Source organism: Adiantum capillus-veneris, chromosome 2 (genome assembly GCF_014529385.1).
Source record: "Adiantum capillus-veneris isolate H3 chromosome 2, ASM1452938v2, whole genome shotgun sequence".
Taxonomy (NCBI): domain Eukaryota; kingdom Viridiplantae; phylum Streptophyta; class Polypodiopsida; order Polypodiales; family Pteridaceae; genus Adiantum; species Adiantum capillus-veneris.
This window is the reverse complement of record NC_140932.1, coordinates 142,810,392-142,831,741: the sequence shown is the minus strand read 5'-3', so window position 1 is coordinate 142,831,741 and position 21,350 is coordinate 142,810,392. Positions and strand designations below refer to the sequence as shown.

The following is a 21,350-nucleotide window of genomic DNA, read 5'->3' as shown; positions in this document are numbered from 1 at the left end:
TGTACAACATAGACTTGATGAAATGGATAAAAATCATTTTTAAGGCGCAATATAGGGCTGTAATTGCAAAGTACTGTTATGAGCTAAGTACATGAGCATTATTTTGCAAAATAACTTAAGAGTCCCAAATCATTTGCATGCTTTGACTACTTATGCCAAGGATGTGGGAGCACCTCGATCTCATTGCGCTTTTATGAGCTACTTTATTAAGGCTTTGTACATCCGATATTTGATATAGCTTTTTGGCATTTAGTAGTGGACTACACCGTTTTTGCTCCATCACTAAAGGTAACAGGAGCTTATGCAAAATTTGTGTAGGCTTCATGCCACGAGTGGTATTGTATCCCTTTGTGTAGGCTTCATGAAGTCAACATATTTTTCATAGTTCTTGTACATTGACCAATGGTCACAGCCCTTGTAATGCAAAAGGATGTAAGTGCTAGTTACACACACACACACACACACACACACACACACACACACACACACACACACACACACACACACACAGAGAGAGAGAGAGAGAGAGAGAGAGAGAGAGAGAGAGAGAGAGAGAGAGGCATCGAAACATTCCAAATAAACAACTACAGCACGAAAGACACCATAGTGCTGCAATGAATACAACACTACTTGTAAATTACAAAATTGACCTATTTTGTAACTCACAAAAGAAGTGTAGACATTAGGGTTTCAACAATGTAGGCAGAGAAAGTGCATTGAAGCGCAATGCAAATCCTCTCAATACAAGCACGATCACATCCCGTATATGTCTTGTTTGAACCATCAAATCAACCTCATTTTCACTCTCAACAACTATTTTCAACCGATGTTGATCATTCTGAATGATGTCCACCTGATCATATCACATATCCAAAGACAACGCCAGTTTAGTTCAACTGCTATGCACGTCACACACCATTTCTAAAACCACAATTTTGAACAAACAACCCACACACAAAGCAGTTTCCAGATTAAGGTACTTTTCTCTTTTTGTTTTATTTTGTATTGGTGCATACCACAGAGAGGACACAGGTGTCTTCTCCTTTAATTAAGGATGAGCGCCAACATATCTATCTACAAAGGAAAATTGACTATATATATGGCACAGCTGGTTTAGCAAAAATTGACTTGGGTTTGCAATACAATGTCACACCCTGTTGATAATTCACAAGGTACAACATAAGAGAAAGGTAGGTGAAACTTACATGGAAAGGAGGGGAATAAGTGCCCCGAATCTCAGTGTTGGGAAAGGAGGTTTTCGATCCTGGCTTGACAACTTTGAACCTCTTCTTGTTAACATCCAAGATTCGCCTTTCCAGACTTCCCAAGCCCTGTTGCATCAGACTAATTGCATTTTGCACTGTACTGCAACAACTGCACAAACTCACAACAACAATGCTGTAGCACTTTACCTTCATGGTTGGTAGCTCCCGATCACGTAAAGCCTAAAGAGAACCACAAAAAGTGTTACCAATTTCAAAGATAATCAATTCATCAGTACTTAAAAAAGCTGTACCTCGAATTTCACTGCTCCTAACTCCAGCTTCTGCTTCACTTCTCGTGCAACCTCAGGCTCTGCATACAGACACTCTTTTTAAACTCCAAATCAATTTTCTGAAAAGAATTAACAAAAAGCCTTTCATATTAAGGACACGCATAGTCCACAGCCGCGCACGATCATGGCTGGTCATTATTCAACCAAACTAAACCGTTCAATTTTGGAGCATGAGCCGAGCCGTTGGGCTGAGAGACATGGACATAGAGCAAGGGACAAGCTGGTTTCAGAAAAGGTTATACCACTTTGGACCATCTAGTCACCTTGAGACCTCTTATCGAGGAGGGGCTACTGTTGTTTTGTGGATTTTCGCAAGGCATTTGATATTGTGACCGACTCGTATAGTGTCACTGCATCTCCTCTGGCACGCCAATTTCTTGCAACCTCCCAAGTCATCAGAAAAATATGTGCCCCAGGTGGCCTCTCAGATGTCATGAGGAGTACTATTGGGTTGAAGCACGGCTGCCCGCTTTCACCCACACTTTCAGACTTTACATTGATGAGGTCTCAGATATGTGGATAGAATGGGAGGCCCAGAAGAAGCCTAGCTGGGGTGTTTATGCCCGACCTATTGTATGCAGATGACATTGTGCTTATTTCAGACTCTCCAAAGGAATTACAAAAACATCTAGATGCGGCTGCCCGCTTTTACCCACACTTTCTGGACTTTACATTGATGAGGTCTCAGACTAGGTGGCGTGTTCATACCCGTCCTATTGTATGCAGATGACATTGTGCTCATTTTACACCCTCCAAAGGAATTACAAAAACATCTAGATGCATTCCAGCCGTTTTGTGTGGACAAAGATCTCATGGTGAACCTTGGTAAAACAAAATCATGATGTTTAACAATACCCAAGCTTGCCTAACAAGGTCACATGCGGCACAATTTACTTTTAGAGGAGAGCGAGTTGAGTAGTCAGATCATATGTGTATCTCCTTCAATGGGCCACAATTTCCTATGTAGGAGGCAAGAAATCCTACACTTGCACGTGGATATACAGTCTTGGGAGCACTTGAGAGAGAGTGTGCACATCTACAGTTTCTGGAACCACGCATGGAGCTAAGGTCATTGGATACATTGGTAAACCCGACTCTCCTCCATGAAGCAGAGATGGGGCCTAGCCTTCACCATCAAAGGAGGACATAACTAGCACGATGTGATGGGCCAGAGAGTGACCACTATGATGGATGGGAGCATATGGAGAAGCAACTACTACTGAGATTGCATGCATGATTCAATATAAGTCATCAGTACCGCATGAGATTGTGAAGGCTGAGATGGGGGCAGCCCCAGTGGTCACTGAGGCACTATTTTGAGCAATGACTTTTTTCTACAACAGCGATACCTCCATCTGGCTCTGATCTCCTCTAAGAAGCTAGCGGACAAGGGAGACAACCAATGTTGGTATGCTTAGATACGCACATGGCTGGCTTTACATGGTTTGAGTATGGATGCACTCCCACCCTTTGATTACAGCCCTTTTCTCGATCTCAGTCGCAGACTTGAATCATAGATGGATATTGTGAAAGTGGATATAGAGCGCACATGGATCAAGCCCTCTCAGCTATTAGGTATGAAAAATGGAACATTATCAGAGCCATTCTCCGCATTCTTCTCCAGATGGGTTTATCTAACGCCCACCATACATGGACATACACCTCACATGGTATCAGGAGTGCTATTGGGCAGATGCGAACCTAGCCACAGAATTAAGATTGGAGACAGGTACATATGAGGGTATACCACGAGAGGACCACATATGCCAGATGTGTGGTGGAATCAGAGGAACACTTTGTATGTTGTTGCACTGTTTACCATGAGATCGAGGGGAGGTACCGCTGTCTTTTCCGAGAAGACTTTGGAGACACATACACACACCCCCAATCACACCGTCACTGGGGCATCCTTCTTGATCGAGCCATCCAGCTTGTCCACTCATGACGCCCAAGGACGCGAGGATTTTCACATTGTAGACGAGGTCAACATCGGGGGCTATGGAGCATCGTTGAGTGACATCGAGCATGCCCCCCTAGGGAGCCAACTATGGAGGACATTGAAGCCATACTGCAGAGACCCATGAGAGAGTTCATGGATGATCACCATTATATACTTTGTACACTTCATGAGCCCTGATGTGATTGTACCCCTCCCCTTCTGTTTTGAGATGATGTATTGTGTGATGCTGATGATGATGTAGGGTAGGCTTACATACCTACCCACTCTAGGTACCTCATTTATTTCTAATTTTATGTTCCTAAGACATTGTACAAGTCACATATGGATGTAACCTTTTGGTCTCATAGGTCATTTTGGCCTTGTGAATACATTGATATGACATTTCATTACATCCTCTCTCTCTCTCTCTCTCTCTCTCTCTCTCTCTCTCTCTCTCTCTCTAAGGCCTCTCCATACCTCTCCAACCATCGGCACTACCAAACCTGTTGTGATGGTCCACTGAGGGTTCCCATATCTCCACTCCGTATAGCATGGCTGTCATTCACTGAGCATCTAGAGGAGAGTAATTCTTAAACTTTACTATGTACTTACGATGATTTCTTCCAGACTTTAGTTGGCGCTCCTGATGGTGAATGATCTGTTCTCGAAGAAGTATTTCTTCAATTTCATCTACCTCAGGGGGACATTGGTTCTGCAGGAGGTTTGCCAATGAAAGGTCGTAGAAGGCTCATGTGAAAAGCATTATGAAATTTCCAAGTCTTTGGAAGATCCAATCTAAATGCTATGTCATTTATCTATATGTAATTTTAAACGGGCCATAAAATCTGTTGGAAAGTTTTACAACTTTTCCCTTTTGATTGGCTTGTTTCTTAAGTCGCGCTTTAGCAAGCTTGAGATCCGATGATGTTTATTTGTTGCTTTCTTATGCTTTTCTTGAGATCTAAGGATAGCACGCGTTACCCAAGTGTAAGCGGTATCTAGATCTCGAACAAATTCATCAGCTGCGAATATCTTATCCTTGGTGAGAAGGATTGGGGGAAGATGTGGCTTTCCATAAGTAACCTCAAAAGGAGCGTTACCTGTAGAGGAATCTACAATGTTATTATAGGCAAATTTTGCGAGAGGTAGATACTTCTCCCATTCTCCTCGATTATCTGAGACATAGCACTTTAAAATGTCTAGGACTATGGAGTTAGCGATTTTGTTTTGTCCATCTGTCTAAGGATGATAAGCCGAATAAAAATTCAGCTTAGTTCCCAAGTTTATAAAAAGTGCTCGCCAGAAATTATTGGTCATTCGTGGGGTCGCGATCACTTATAATTGTTTTTGGCATGCCATGATGCTTAAAAATCTGGGCCAGAAAGATCTTGACCATGTGATCAACTCTAATGGTCTTTCTTACTGAAATGAAATCAGCTTGCTTACTGGATCTGTCTATGATAGTCCATCGTTTCTATTCGAGGTTCGTGGCAAGTCCATTATAAAATCCATGGCAATACTTTCCAAAGGTACTTGAGCCTTGAGGTACCGATAGGGACTGAAGCAAGCTGGGAGTATTATGGTGATCATACTTAGCTTTTTGGCATGGTACACATTCTTTGACATATTTGTCTATGTAAGCTATAACAGGCCTGTACAACGTAGAGGGCGGTACTATTTCAATTACCTGTTAACTTTACACAGAGCATTGAGAAGGAAAGAGAACATAGATGCGTCCAGCGACTAGAATGTCACTGCGCACACGAGACCGACACCCTGTAGGCCCCAAAGACTGGCGCCCCTTTCGGTATTTCTTTATCAATTTAAGGTAGACGATCCGACCACTTAGTACAAGCTTTCACAAAGCTGTTCAAACCTGGCGAGGGCTGAAAACGCAGGTTTTCGACCTGATTTTGGTAACATAGCGGCACAAAAACCCCTGTAGGTCAAAGGTACCCCTCTAGGGCGGATTCCCTCGCTATTTGGAAGCTTTCTGGTGAGCTGTCACAGAGATTCAGCGGGCTGTAATTCTCTGTTTTTCACTGCCGGGTGCCCAAAAGCCTGTACAGGCATCCCAAGGCTCTCATGAGGCTCCCCTGGTGTTCCCTTGCAGTTTAGGTGCAAAACCCTAAACCTGCAGAAAAAACACAGCAGGCTGTAATTCCCTGTTTCAGATCGTTTTTAGCGGAGCGAACACGCCTATGTGCGTTCGCTCCGCGGAGCGAACACGCCTATGCGCGTTCGCTCCGCTAACATGCCTACGCATGTCCCAAGGGCTCCCGCACACAATGGGACAGTTCCCCTGTGAATTGGACGAGTTTTCACGCGAGAAAACTCTCCAAACTCGCAACCTTTCGCGATGGAACTGTGCATACCTGTGGGGGATTAGCAATTAGCTAATCCGGTTCTTGTTCAGAAGGCTCTTGCCTTGGCAAACGCGCATAAACCCCCAGAACTGTACATATCCATTTGAGTAGCCCAACTAGTGGGGCATTACCATATATGCCAAAGGGGAGAGAGAGATGCACGAGAGCAAGTCATCGCGCTACATGAGACAGAGGAGAAGGCAAGCTTTCCATTGAAGCTGTAGACTTGCACCCACTACTCACACACACATTGTAGGTCACTTATGAGTAAAAAATCAGTCCCCTCTCTCTCTTGGGCACCGCCTCTAGCTGAGGTGTCCTGCAAGCAGCTCTCCTCCTGCCAAGTGTCCAGTTTGCCCCTTTGAGTTAATTCTCTAGTTCCCACTGACTTATAAAATTATAAGTGACTTTACGAGTGGCCCAGACTTCATTTGGCGCACATAAGTTTCCATACTCATCAAATTCAGTGCTAACTGGACCGATTAGTCCCAGACTGACCGACCTAGACTCCCGATGTAAGAAACCTATTCGGCCGCAGCCGTTTCACATTGGCCATGCAATGTCCACTTGCACCTTTTCAAGGGTCCCGGGGAAACAAGAAAAAATAAAAATAAATAGAAATATCTAGTACTTATTTATGGAAGGCAACAGGAAAAATACACCTCCTGGTGACATAAGCTCGTGGTGTGGGCCAATAAAAATATCTTTCTAAGGCTTGTGTTGTGAACATTATGCCTTTGTGTCCTGTGTAAGGAGAAGCATGTGCTTCATGCATTACCTTTGTTCTAACTGGACATGTCACAAAGTGATGACGTGGCTACGGACAGCAGAAACCCTAATTTTTGCCAGAAACCCTAAAACTCCTGCAAACCCTAATTTCTGCCAGAAACCCTTTTTTCCGGAAATCGCGAAGGCTATAATTTTTTTTTTTTTGGAAATTGATGAGCGACGCGAATTTTGCCTTTTTTTATTAAAAAAAAAGAGAAAAGAGTCTCTAAGAGAGAGAGAACTGATGCTTTTTTATTTTGAAAGCTTTTGGGGCTCTGCTTTTGGGCATCCCTTGTATCTTTAAATAAGTGGTGAGGGCTTCACTTCTCAAAGCATCTGGACGCAGAGTCTGAGAGTGAAACCCTAACCGCTCTCTTGTACTTTGATGATTGATTAATATAAAAAGAAATACCGAAAGGGGCGCCAGTCTTTGGGGCCAATATCTCTAGGCACGGAACTCCGCCGGGCCAGTGCAAATCTATTGTGATCTGTGAATTGTTTTGAAGTGGTTATTTGGTGCTGTCGCGATTGATTCTTAACTTGGAGTGACCAAGTCTGTTACAGTGGTATCAGAGCACGGCCGATTTCTTTTCTACGAGAAATTTGATCCCCGAATTTTTTTCCGTGGCACCTATGGCTTCAGGCAGTGATCAGTCGACTCCCTCTGCATCTGGAGATGCGGGCTAGGATCACAACAAAGTTTCAGATAGAGAGTATGGCCTGCCTTGGCCTACTTAGGCGGAGTGGCGAGAGATGGAGCGTCACCAGTTGATTGGCGATGCAACAAAGATGATGCTCAATTTTGCCAAGGACCCGACGATGGCAAAATATATGAACCAGACCTCTTTGGAAGAGGTACAGATGGAGTGGCAGAGAACCACAACACCACTCCCGAAACCCGCTCTCAAGAAATCTTCTGTCTCCAAGAAATATACGGAGAAGGAACTGGAGAACGTGGTTGATGCACAGATTGCTCAGCTTTTCGACGTGCAAAAGAAAGACAAAAAGCACGGCAAAAAGCAAAAGAAAGGCACTGACTTCCCGGGATATTTGGGTCGTTGGTCGACATTCGACAAGGCAAAGAAATTGAAGAAGCGCGTCAAGTTTGAAGACCTACCCAATTCTTCTTCTGACAGTTCTTCTAGCTCTTCAAACTCGAGCGAAGAAGACAGGAAAAGCAAAAAGCGAATCAAGAAACAACGCTTCGGAAAGGGCAAGAAAAAGGCAAAGAAGGCTACATCTCGCCCAGAGACTGACAGTTCTACTGAGGACTCGTCTACAAACAGCTCAGATTCTGATGATGGAAACTTTTATGCGAACAAGAAGAATTTTTTTTTAACAAAGCTAACCAGTATGACTTTCTCGAAGATGAAAGCAAGAAAGTCCGGGAGTTTAAGGAAGGTGGCCACTCGATCAAGTTTGATACTTTTCAGGATACTCAGATGCTTCGAAGGCTTTGTCTTTTATACAGCAGTTTGACATCGCTTTCGCGGGAGGACGCTATTCAGAGCACTCCAAGATTTGGCGAGCTACCTCTTACCTTAAGGGGAATGCTCGTACTTGGTGATCCACGCTTCTTTTAAACAAGACTGCGCCAGTTAAATGGCTGAAATTTAAGAAGCTTTTTATTCCTTCTTGGTTGACGCAAGAATATGAACAAGATATACGTGCTACTTGGAACCGGTTCAGGCAACTTCACTTGCTTCCCTTATAGACATGGTGCTAGCACTCTAGATTATGTTTTGGCTCCCACATCGCATGCATGGTTATCAGTCTTGCCTAGGCTTGTTGTCACAAACTATTGACGTGTCAAGCCACATAATGACCCAGAGCGTTAGGACTCCCTAGCCCTAACCCTAGCCAACCTACAGGCTGCAAATCCCAGCCGAGGGGTCTAGACCCTGGCAGAAGCAGAAGAAGAAGAAGATGAAGTCCTCACCAACTTACAGATTCTTGCCGAGTGGCCCAAATAACAAATAGGGTAAGGATGCCCCCAACAACTTATTGAACCCTGGCCGAAGGACACAGACACACTACAATTGCATAGAAGTTGATGATGTGGCGCTGACTGCTGATGGCGTTCTGCATTTTATATAACATGCTCATGTGGCGTTGCTGTACAAATAGCCCCTGAGAGCGGTAACTTTTGGGGACCAGATGCTTTTATACCCGATGCTTTTTATGTAAACTGCTTTTGGATGGCCAAGGGCCTTTACAAATGTACAAGAGCTCACTCTCTGGCATTTTACCCGTGGGAGATGCAGAGCAGAGCCTCGAGTGTTGTACCGTGTTGAAGCAATATGAAGAACTATCGAAAGGGGCGCCACAGTTTGGGGCCAGTGCACTCTGGGGGTGAAGCTCCTCCACTCCATGTCTCGTGTGAAGTGTCTCTCTTCTAGTTTAATTGTTTTGAAGCAACTAAAGTCTGTTCTTTTCGGCTGGCTCGTGGTGCCATCCCGTTATAATGGTATCAGAGCTCCAGTCGGGTGCTTTTCTAAAAGCATACGGGTCCTTCTAAGAATAGACAGAGCAAGATGGCATTTCTGGATTCTACGGAGTACTTCCATTTTTCTCCTCAACGAGCTCCATGACATACTTTTGTGGCATCCTCAACAATATCTCCCGATGTTGCAAAGTTTTCAGCAGTTCCTGAACTACATGTTGCCTCCTCTGATGCCTCAGGCAGTACCACCTCCATCGGCACCAGACAATACAATCGCCTCTGACCGACAACCTACTCAGTTTTTCGTTCCAATTGGGGGAGTTATTAGGAACATGGTACAACTGTCTGACGTGATTTGATGCAACCGCCTTTGCCACCACCACCGCCTCATGGGTACAATGGTTGGACCCCATATGGATATCCCTACTATCCACATCCAAGGTTTGCACCAAACCAACCAGAATATTTCAAGGATGGTGGAACCACTGTAATCACTTTCGACGAGGAATTGGACAGAGACACAGAGATAATTGCAATCTACACACTTGGTAACACTTTTAGTACTTCAAAAAAACTCGAAATGAGAAAAGAGAGAAAAGACGACACCGTGTGGCGGAGTTCCCAGCCAAGATGCATTGGCCCCAAAGACTAGCGCCCCTTTTGGTATTTCTTTATTATTTACTTACAAAGGTACAACTCCCATTGGCTCCAAATCTTCCAGCTCTACGTCCAGATGCCTGAAAGAAAGGCCCTAGTGGAACTCAAAGAGTATAAGGGATACCAAAAAGCAGAGCCCCAAAATCCTAAGTTCTAAAAGCACTCAACCTCCAAAAGCACTTGCCTCACAAGCTCGCACAAAACTGCCAAAGTTTGCCAGCGAAAATTGCAGGAAAATCAGTACACTGATACGTGGCTTGATGTATGGATTTTTTCCCAAATTGCGTTGATTGATGCCGTCATCAATCCTCACGTACGTCTAGTGTGTGTCTCTTCATTTATTTAGGCCCCTCGGCAAAAACCCATAAGTTTGGTATTTCTTCTACATCTTCTACTAGGTTTTAGGCCTCTCAGCCAATTCCTGAAAAACTCAATCAAGTTAGCCCAAGATACGAAGGTCACTCAGATGTCCTAATGCCACGCAAATACCATGAAATAAAATTGTTCATGACATAGAGGATTCTGGCTTTGGCCAAGAGATTGGCATGGACCACCTTTCTAGGGAGAGTGAATCTGGGAAGTTAAGAGTTTACTACAAAAGATCCACCAACAAACAATCAAAATCCTCGGCCACAACGAGCAAATTCTCGGGATTTTCATGAAATTCAACCAGACCCCAAAGGCTTCGTTTGCTACCACAACATCGAGAAACTCTATTACAAGAAGGCCGCTGTTTGGATGTTTTTCAGAACATAATTTTTATAATCGTCTAGACCCGCAAAGCCTACCCCTGCTCAGACAGCCGACAGATTTACTGGACCACCTCTTGCTAAGCGAGCTAGAACTGCAATTGGACTTGTTCTTGACATTTATGGAATAAATCTTGAACAATCTAATGAGCTATGCAAAGCCAATGGAAAAATCAAGGGCTTACTTATTTTCTTTGACCCGAGAGCATCGAGAATTTTATCCATCCAGACTTCCTTGAGCAGATGAACTTTGGGTACGATCCACAAGCTCGTGAACCTAAAGCCGAGCTAGACATTGGGCAAACTCAAAAAGTTGTACCTCTCATTGGTGCTCTTTCAAACACTATCCAAGTGTAGCATGGAAAGACAGACTTCCACAATATCAAGTTGGGCAATTGCGATGCTCTCTTGGGCATGCCTTGGTAGAATAAGAATGATGTGACAATCCAAATCCGGAACAGTATCATCACCGGTCCTTAAAGTTTGACTGGCAGAAGAAAGCCCTGAATGATTTTTATAATTGCTTCGTATTTAGATAACTTTTGAACTTTGTTTGCAAACATTGTTTGGAACTTGTTTGAAATGGGTTTTATCTGTTTTGAACTTGAATCGGTGCCAATTTGAGATTGCTTGATTTTGGTTTTGATATTGGTTTCAATGTTTTTGGGAACACTTTTGGATACTCATGGCTTGGGCTTTCCTAGGAGGAGTATTCAAGAGAAAATTGTGATTGCAAAGTTGTGTTTTACTCATGGTTCGGGCTTTCCCAGGAGGAATACTGAATAGAAGAGTTGATGCTTGATAATGTCAGAATATCTTATAGCCCAGACCTTGTTGGTTATTTACGGAAGGAGTATTCAATGATTAAAAAGTGGTACTTTACTCATGGCCCCGAACTTGTTGGTTATTTACGAAAGGAGTATAGTCTCAGAAGTATTTACTCTTGGAGCCTCCAAAGTGACGCAGGTTGTGATTTGGGGAGCGTTTGGTTGTAAGAGGTCTCTAGATCTCATGGGTCGAGTCTTTTTAGGTTATTTGCAGGAAGAGTGATGAGGGAGTCGTTGAATAGCTCGTGCCTAGACCTCGATGGTTATCTGCGAGGGAAGTGTTCATCTGCGACTATATGTTTCTGTGTCTTGTAACATGCATATGTAAGTATCTGTGTTGCATCGTGTTGTGCCATCTTGATTGGGTGGGATTGCAAGGGTGTGTAACTTTAGTGCATCGAGACACCCGTTACACATCAACGTGGTCTTGGTGTGATGGCTAATTTTCCTACGCCAGAAAATCAAGAGCTTTGATATGGAATGAGAAAACTGATTGACCCTCGGATATTTTTTTTCTAACTTGATTTGTTTTGCAAAAATAATCGCGAGCAATTACTCTTTTTTCAAGAAGGGGGGATGTCACAAACTGCTAACGTGTCAAGCCATTGAAGACCCAGAGGGTTAGGACTCCCTAGCCCTAAACCTAGCCAACCTGCACATCCCGGCCGATGGGACTTAACCCTAGCGGAAGCAAAAGAAGATGAAGTCCTTAGCAACTTACAGATTCTCAACAAGTGGCCCGAATAACGAATAGGGTTAGGAATAAGAATCCTAGCCCAAACAACTTATAGAACCCAGGCCAATGGAGTCTAAACACAAAACAGACACACACACACACACACACACACACTACAATTGCGTAGTAGCTCATGACGTGGAAAATAGACGGATGCCTCCAGATCATGTTGATTGCTGATGTGGCATCCCGCGTTTTACAGAACATGCTGACGTGGTGTTGTATGGACAGCCCCTGAGAGCGCTAGCTTTTGGGCACCAGATGCTTTTAGACATGATGCTTTTCATGTAAACTGCTTTTGGATGCCCAAGGGCCTTTAGTTATGTAAAAGAGCTCACTCTTTGGCATTCTACCCGTGGGAGATGCAGAGCAAAGCCTCGAGTGTTATACCGTGTTGAAGCAATATAAAGAATACCGAAAGGGGCACCACAATTTGCAGCCAGTGCACTCTGGAGGGAACCCTGCCACTCCGTGTCTTGTATGAAGTGTCTCTCTTCAAGTTTAATTGTTTTGTAGCGTCTAAAGTCTGTTCCGTCTGTTCTTTTCCGTTGGCACGTGGTGCCGCCCCATTACGCTTGTTGGAGTGGTTGTAGATCATGCTCAAATATCTTTTCCAGTAGGTTTTACTTACACTATTGGTGGCTTTCATCATGCAACACATCACCATCCGATATACCACTTCTACAAAGAGACACATGGAGTGCATATAGAAGAGATGTATAGCCATCTAGCAGGGGAGAATCCTCATAGACCTTGGTTAGAGCTCTCAGCTCACCGAGTCACGTATACTCTTCTGCGAAACAAGAGAGCTTTCTTAGCTTAGTTTGAGAGAGATATTTATCATTTACTCTTGAGCAAGGACTCTAGGGAGGCTTGGCGACCCTTTAGAGAGCACTCATCCTCTTCAGTCATTACTTTTACAGAGACATGGACACAATATGCCCCCTCTCTATACACGATAGCAAAGCGGTTACCATTGCCAAACCCGCTAGAGCTGTGTCCTCCCAATTCTCCGTTGTTCACAACAAAGATGGTGAGGTGAGCCATTGACAGATTGCACACGGGGTATAGTGGTATAGCATTTCATACATACGGTAACAAACCTTGACAATCCAAGTGGGGAATCTACCTCGACACACAAGAGCAAACTGAATGAATTGAACAAAACTGAGAGAGAGACGACATGGCACGGCGTAGTTCCGCGTCAAGAGAGACCTACCCCCAAGACTTGCGCCGCTTTCGATATTTCTTTTTCTTTATTATTAATGCTTCACAAAGTACAATGTCTGAGGGTCATCGTCTTAGCAGTACTCCCAAGCTTATCTGCCTGAAACTTAGGCCCTGGCCCTTTATTTATAGGCCCTAGGCCTTTCAAAAGCAATACATATAAAAAGCTTCAAGTCTAAAAGCATTTGGGTCCCAAAAGCTAGCGCTAGGGTAGCCAGCGCAATTTGCAAAAATTCGTACACGTGCCACGCCAACAATGCAATTAGAGGGTCTATATGGTGAGCCACATTATCAACCCTTTCCACACCTATATTTTAGCCTTTAGTCCCTTGGGCCTCATCGGCAGTCGGGACCCCACAAGTTAGCACAATTTATAAATTTGGATGTCCTTCCACTTTTGGCTTCTTGGATTGATTGGTTCTGCCAGTTAAAACAATTTCTTCTGCATCTTTCAGTAGGGCTCTAACCCCTCTCTGTCCGGAGTCTCTCCTTTAGGTCTTGCCATGTCATCACTTTGTGACATACCCCCCTCTTGAGAGAAATGTAATTGCCCTCGATTACGCTTGCACGAAGATGACACTCACTAAACATTCACATCACTATCCCCGTTGAGATCTTAGATGAGAATCATGATCATCGTAACACATTTAGCAATCACATCAAGATCTCACTGATCTCTAGTGGATGTCGGGATTAACTCAATCTTGTTACTATCATATCCACATCACCCCTCACATGAACAAGATCGAAATGTTGGGAGTCACTTCGTCTTTCAAACGTGCACTAAAACACACCACACATGAGAGAGCACATATATCAAATTCATTTAAGGAATTCCCATTTCAAAGTACTTTTCATAAAGTCATGCAGTAGAATACTGTCAGCCCATCAGTTCCCTTGAAATCTCAAAAGAAATCAGTGACTTCCATCCATCTGGGTCATCTCCGCGTCTCTCTCTCAATTTTGTTTAGTTCTTTCAGTTTGCTCTCGTGTGTTGTGCTAGATTCCCGATTTGGAGTGTCCAAGGCTGCGATAGTGGTATCAGAGCTCAGTCGATTCTTCTCCTATGAAAGATCCGATCCTTTCACGCACAACACACATGGATTTAGTCAAAGAATCCCACGAGGAGAAATATGTGGCGCTCAACCGCTCTGGTTCGGGAGAAAATACTGAAGATTCCAATGGACATCGTCCATCATCGAAAGATTCAGAAGAGTATGGGTCGTCTCCACCTACCGAGTACGAAAGGATGGAGATGCGACGACAAAAGCAGGTTGACACTTATGCCCAGCAGACGGTTCACTACTCCAAGGACCCTTGTTATGCGAATTTTTGGCCAAGCACCTGCTTCACGAGATGGCGCTCCGCCATCAGATCACCTCTGAAGTCAGCCTTATAGAAGTTGACTACTTCCGGGACTCCTGCTTAGAAGGTGTACTCAGAGAATGAATTCGAGGAAGCACTTTTACAAAGAGGAAGCACTTTGACAAAGCCAACTAGTATGATTTTCTCGAGGACGGGAGAAAGAAGCCCAAGGATTTCAAGGAAGGTGGGCAAGCAATACAGTTTGACACTTTTTCTGGTTTTAAGGACAACCACAAGGCCCTCACTTTTATCCAACAATTTGACATCGCGTACTGCAAAGGACGCTATTCAGAGCATTCGAAATTCAGAAAGGCGGCATCTTACCACAACACAACCCTTGTTGTCTACCCTGCTCCTACGGAGGGAGGCACCAACAAAGCGACTTTAGTTCAAGTGAGTCTTTACTTCCTCATGGCTCACTCAAGAATATGAACGTGATGTGATCACAGCTTGGAATCATCTGAGGATGACCAAGGAGGACACCTTAGATACTTAATGTCAGAGATTTTGGGACATTGTCTTACCGGCATCTTCTTTCAAGAAAATCAAGTTCAAGGAGCAGTTAGAGCGATTTTGTTGTGGTCTACCTAAAGAGATACGGGATTATTGTCTGCTATAGAAGTCCCGCAACGCAATTCACGGGTCCGAACAACTGCCACATCATCAACCCTTTGCACGCCTTTATTTTATAAAGCCTTTAGTCCCTTGGGCCCCAACGAACAAGACCCCATAAGTTAGCACAACTTATAAATTTGGATGTCCTTCCACTTTTGTCTTCTCGGATTGGTTCAACCACTTGGTACAACTTCTTCTGCATATTTTAGTAGGGCTATGACCCCTCTCTGTCTGCCCAGAGTCTATCATTTAGGTCTTGCCATGTCATCACTTTGTGACACATACTAGAGATCATCTTGATGGTTTGTTGGCCTTCATGTTTAGCAGGGCCACGTGTAAGGTTCCTCGGACTTGGTAGTACATCTACGATAGTACCACTACTCAAGTCTGGAGTCCAACCCTGCCAACTAACTATTGCACTATCGCCCGGAGTCTGTCCTTTAGGTCTTGCCATGTCATCACTTTGTGACACATACTAGAGATCATCTTGACGGTTTCTTGGCCTTCCATGTTTAGCAGGGCCATGTGTAAGGTTCCTCAGACTTGGAGTACGTCTACGATAGTAAAAATAGTTGGGGGCAAAGATGGCTTTTTATCAAGACCATCTTCTCCGCATGACAAATATTGGGTTTATCGCACGCCCCAAGTATATGGACACCCACCTATCTCATGGCATTAGATGTGTTATTGGCCAACTACGCACGTAATCTCACCAGTTGGAGATAAAGACGGGTGATACAAAGGTATACCCCCAGAGGAGACATTATGCCAGGTTTGCCAAAGAGAGCCACGGGCAAAGGAGCACTATATCTTCCAATGCACAACATACTAGGAGATCTGGGGACGTTTTCATTGCTAATTCCAAGAGGGCTTTGGCCCCTTATAACGCATCATGGATTACTATAACTAAAGGTGCCTAGGTCTCTTCTTGCTAGAGATCCGTAGACTCAAAGAGACTACCCTTAGGAGCAAAGGACCTACACATAGAGGATCCATAGAGAGGCAGATCACTACTTTTTATAGAGCGACTACTCGGGATGGCCCACCACAAGTTACCCGGTCACACCCTCATTGGGGCATTCATCTTGATTGAGCCATCCAACTTGGCAGCTCACGACTCCCGAGAATACGATGATCTTCACCCCGTATACGAGGTCTACATTCGAGGCTGAGCGACATCGAGTCCCCCCCAACACCGTGAGCTGACAATGGAGGACATTGAGGCCATACTACTCCAAAGACCCATGAGAAAGTTTATCGGATGATAACCATTGTCTACTTTCCCTACTGTGCACCTCATTAGCCCTCATGTGATTGTACCCCTCCCCATATGTTTTGAACTGATGTATTATGTGATGAGGATGTAGGTTAGGCTTACATACTACCCACTCTCCGTCGCCTCATTTGTTTTTATCTTTATGTTCCCTTGGCGTTGTACTAGAGTCACACATGGATGTAACCTTTTGGTCTCATAGGTTATTTTGGCCTTTTGAAGATGTTAAGAAACACATTTCATTTCATTGCTCTTTCCCACACACTTTCTTTTTTTTGGTGAAACTAAGTTTCCATCGATTACAATACTATAAAACACAAAGGCATCCAAAATGGGGGAGCCATGTCAGAAAGCTGGAAACAGTCATTAAAAACCTCAACCTATTGAAGTCAAATGTCTCCCAATTGGAAACAATCTTGAAGAGACCAGAGGAGCTCACTAAGAAAGTATGGGTAGGGCAAGGCTGAATAACTGCTGCCATGACGAAAAACTTGTTGAAGGGGAATGTGTGCATAATAAACAGCCCCAGCTCACACGCAAGCAAGAAAGTCGTCATACTCAGGTAATGGCAGGTTCAATTGGCCAAAAATCCAAAAGAGTCTTCAAAATCGGCAGGGAGAGAAACAATATTCCAGCCTTTGTGTAACCTCATGAAAAGTCTTTGAGCATGAGAACAACACCACAACATATGAGCTATTGTCTCAGGACGTTGGCAAAACATCAAGATAAGGAAGAAGCAATGTGCAAACATCCCAACAGGGAGCGTCCATGTGAGACTGTGCCAAACAAAACCCACTGTTTGAGAGGCAATTTGCAGGACTTCCAATCCTTTTGTAAAGTACCTTTCCACCAATGAAGAGGTTTGCGAAAGTTCCGTAATTGATTACCATGCTCCAAAATCCCAGGCAACACAATGACCAAGCAATATGCATTGGAGGCAGTAAATGCATGAAAACCAAAGGAGTATGCATTTGATGGATTTTGAGATAATTAGCAGGACCTTGTGTTACTTAGAGTATGGGAGCATGGACATATGCCTCTTTCTCGAAAAAACAATCATTTTCGAGGTAATCCACTGCACACTACAACTAGGAGTGGTCTTCAGAAACAGCAGTAACCCTAGGAGTGACTTAAAGATTGAGCACATGGTCCATCCTCATCACACTGTTTCAATTTTTGGAAGCATAACAAACCTCCTAAGCCAATGGCCATTAGGTATGGCCAAATCATGAGCATTGCCAAGAGTTATCTCCAGACTCCAATAGTCTGTACATCTCCCTGAGCTCCTCTCAACCTGAGAAGCCTAATTTTGACTTGTTCACAAGCTGTCTTTTTTGCTATATGAATGTCCCCAAGTAAAAAGAACATCTGCACTCTCAAATATTCCTGAATGTTCTCATCCATGATACATATGGCGATGAACCCTGTAATTAGGCATGGTAGGATGGAGATAGCAAATAAAAAGCTCTTGTCACACCGAACCTAACATATGGAGCTTGTTTTTAAACAATATAGTGAGATTCACTATACTCTTGTGCCACCACTCGATTGGACTGGCTTGATAACAAGTAATTCCACTACTCTTAGACCAAAAACATAACTAAACACACATCTCATCTGTAGCAAAAGTGAAAATCCCCTTCGTGATGGTTGGTATTCTATTGATAGGTAATAAGAATCCAGGCATGAAGACTCTAAGGGTTACAAAAGATTTTGACATACAGTTCACCTGAAAATTAAACTGCATAAATGAGTACCGAATAACTAAGAGGATGCTCTGAATAACATACCGACAGCAATAGGTTCTGTCGAAGCTGAAACGGGCACACCTCCAACACCATCTTCACGAACAGGAGTGTATACTGCTACAAGCCGGCAGCCTATGTCATCCACATTGGCTTCATACATTCGTCCAATTTCACCTGATGTGCAACAGAAAATTATCATATGATGACTTGCGAAGTCAAGTGTAGAGAAATTAGGTTCTACCGATTACCAATGATAGGAATCAAATCTGGTCTCCCAGCCACTGCCCTAAACCACTGAATCATGCTTTTTCCTTCCTTCCCACCACTGTAGATGCCTCGTACTGCATACAGGTTTGTGTGATAACCGCGTCCCTCTATTTCCACTTTATCCATCTTTGGTGTACCTGTGCCCTTGATGTACTGATTTTTCAAAATTTGCACGCACACACATACAGACAGTCACGAGCACTCACACACAGAGTAAGGAAAAAGCTAGCATTTGTTTGACTAAGCAAATTAGATACAACGCTTTCAAGGTCAACATACCACTCTCGAGGGTTGAATATGAGAGCACTTGAATGACCTTAAACCACTAATGCTTTGCCCAACAGCCTGATTTATCGTCTCCGCAACTTCAGCAACCAGGAAATTAGGTGGCTGACTATAATAAATAGGTTTGCCCTCCATTTCATTCAATCAAAACATTCTCACCAGTTTCCCTCAGAGTGCTTCATGAAGAGTCCATGGCACATTGCACTGATTCTACTTGCATTTATGTCCTTGAACATCCTCATTGACATTCAGTTAAAGAGCGTTCCTACTTTCCTGATTTCGCAGTGCATATTTTCACTTTTTGATACAACTGTTTATTGCCCCTTAGCTGGGCTTGGACCAAGTTCTTCACACAAAGACGCTCCCATTCGTTATGCTATTATTAAGTAGTTCCTTGTCTTATGAACATCCATTTTCAATGTGCTGATGCCAAAGTAGTTAAATAATCAGTAAATTAGCTGTGGTTGTTATATCTATGGAGGCCTAATTAGTAAAGCATTAGTGATTACTAGAGAAATATTCAATGACACAATACACAAGAGATAATTAAGATGAAATGAATTAGCTTATTGATGATGAAACTCACACTAGAGGTGTGTACAAGAGTAGGGTACTTAAGTAGAAGCAGCAAGGTGCAGTACAACTCATTTGGATGTTAGTACACCTCACACGGAAACTGCCACATAGGCTAATGACGGACTATAGAGGACACATACCATATGTTGTTGCATAGGCTAAAAGCCACATACCCGACAAACCTGGCTGTGAACTTTGAACTAGTGAACAAACTGCATAGACACTAATGCGACACAGGCTAATGAAGTCACACACTTTTTTGTAAGTCTTCTTTGATTAATTTACAAGTGGGAAACCTCAAAGTGAGGAAAACCCACAAAAAGAAAGGGATACAAAACGCGGAGCACTACAAGGCTCCGAAGGCTAGAAACAGTCAAAGTAAATCCTGTAGGTATCAAGAGTGATGTCTCCAGCATCATAGGCAAACCGCAGCGCTTGACCTAGAGATAATTTGAAATAGGGACATCGGTCAACAGAAGTGCGCTGGAACATTAAGGAGTTCCTATGGTGCCAGATGGCCCACATAATCCAAAATCTGACCCAGGTGTAGAACACCGCAAACCAAGCTTGCGGTGACTGGAGAATCCCAGAAAGCCAAAAGCGTCTGTGAAAGAGCCGGAACAAAAATGCAGCCGAAGAGTAGTCGACACTTGCCGAATGAAGGCTTTTCACTGACAACAACGCTAAGTGTGGTACGGTCTCCTCAGCTGCAAGGCATCTGGGGCAGCGGGAAGGCGCAATATGCCGAGCATACAACACACTGCCAACAAGTACAGCTCCCACAAAGCAGCGCCACAAGAAAACACGTTCCTTCAAAGGCAGATGACTCTGCCAAATGCGACACAATGTGTCTTGCCACCACAAGGATGACTCGGAAAGCAACCACAGTTGATTACCCTGATGCAAAATCCACACATTAGACTGAAGGATGGTATAGACACTACCAGCTGAGATGCAATCCAATCTAGTAGTAGCCAGATTCCAATCAGAGAAGCGAGAGTCCACATCCAAAGGAGAAATAGGTGAGTGAGCAGCAAGCATCCTTTGAATCTCCCACCGGAGAGGAGAATAGTGAAGACCCAATCGAAAGCGGGAGACGGCATTAGCGAAAGAAAGAACAAAACCCGAGTCATCAACCACCTGATGCACCTGACAAATTCCTTTTTGGGAAGGAAAATACGCTTGGCGAGGAGACCGTTGAACCAAGATCGAATCGAAAGCCCTGCTCCAATGCTATCTCTTCAAGCGAAGAGAGTTACCCACAGAGGATTGCCGACCATTCCAAGCCAAATGCGAAGTGACAACCTTCCAATCAACAATTAGAGAAGAAGTAAAGGGACATCCACGAATGTGCTCTTCAAGCTTCCCAAAAACAATATCCCAATAAGTCGGTTTCCAATGACCAAAAGAGGGGTGACAATGTGCGTACACAAATGTGTGACCATGAGAGGCTAGGGTTGCTGCTGCTCCACCAAAACTGGCAACTGCATAGCTTTCCGAGCCAAAAGATAACATCTCAAGTCCAAAATATTTAACCCTCCAAGCCGCTTGGGAGAACACAGGTTGTCCATAGATAGAAGCCGAAGACCCTTCTTGCTAGACGAGGTCTACCAAAAATGCTCTAAAATATTGGACTGAGAGAGATGAGACCAGTCAGAGAGAAGGGATACAGGGAACATCACAAGGAGAGGTATACTGAGTGATCGAGTAGGATATCCAAGTGGCCCAGGATGAGGGGATGTTCCCATCGACAAAGGAGGTTGTAGGAGAGGATCATATCTATATGCGGCGAGACATGGGAGACCCCTTGTGCAGACTCTCACCATGGAGGACATCGACACGATCATGCAACAACCGATGCAAGCCATCTCCATATTCTAATACACATATGGGCCATTTTGTATCTGTTCTCTGAGATACACACCCACTTTTGTATATGTACCTCTTAGTCTCT

The 21,350-nt window shown here is 43.9% G+C and overlaps 1 protein-coding gene across 1 annotated transcript in view; it reads right to left on the bottom strand.

The window, feature by feature from the left end:
- Positions 1 to 558: 558 nt before the first annotated feature.
- LOC147463770 (187-kDa microtubule-associated protein AIR9-like) overlaps positions 559 to 21,350 on the bottom strand; it is a 203,495-nt gene continuing 182,703 nt past the window's right edge. Inside the window, exons 32-37 of the mRNA XM_086490756.1 lie at positions 18,517 to 18,672; positions 18,311 to 18,442; positions 1,517 to 1,575; positions 1,413 to 1,445; positions 1,206 to 1,331; positions 559 to 853 (exon numbers count right to left, since the gene is read on the bottom strand). Coding sequence (XP_086346882.1) covers positions 683 to 853; positions 1,206 to 1,331; positions 1,413 to 1,445; positions 1,517 to 1,575; positions 18,311 to 18,442; positions 18,517 to 18,672 — 677 coding nt within the window. The 3' untranslated portion in view covers positions 559 to 682. The remainder of the gene's footprint in view (positions 854 to 1,205; positions 1,332 to 1,412; positions 1,446 to 1,516; positions 1,576 to 18,310; positions 18,443 to 18,516; positions 18,673 to 21,350) is intronic.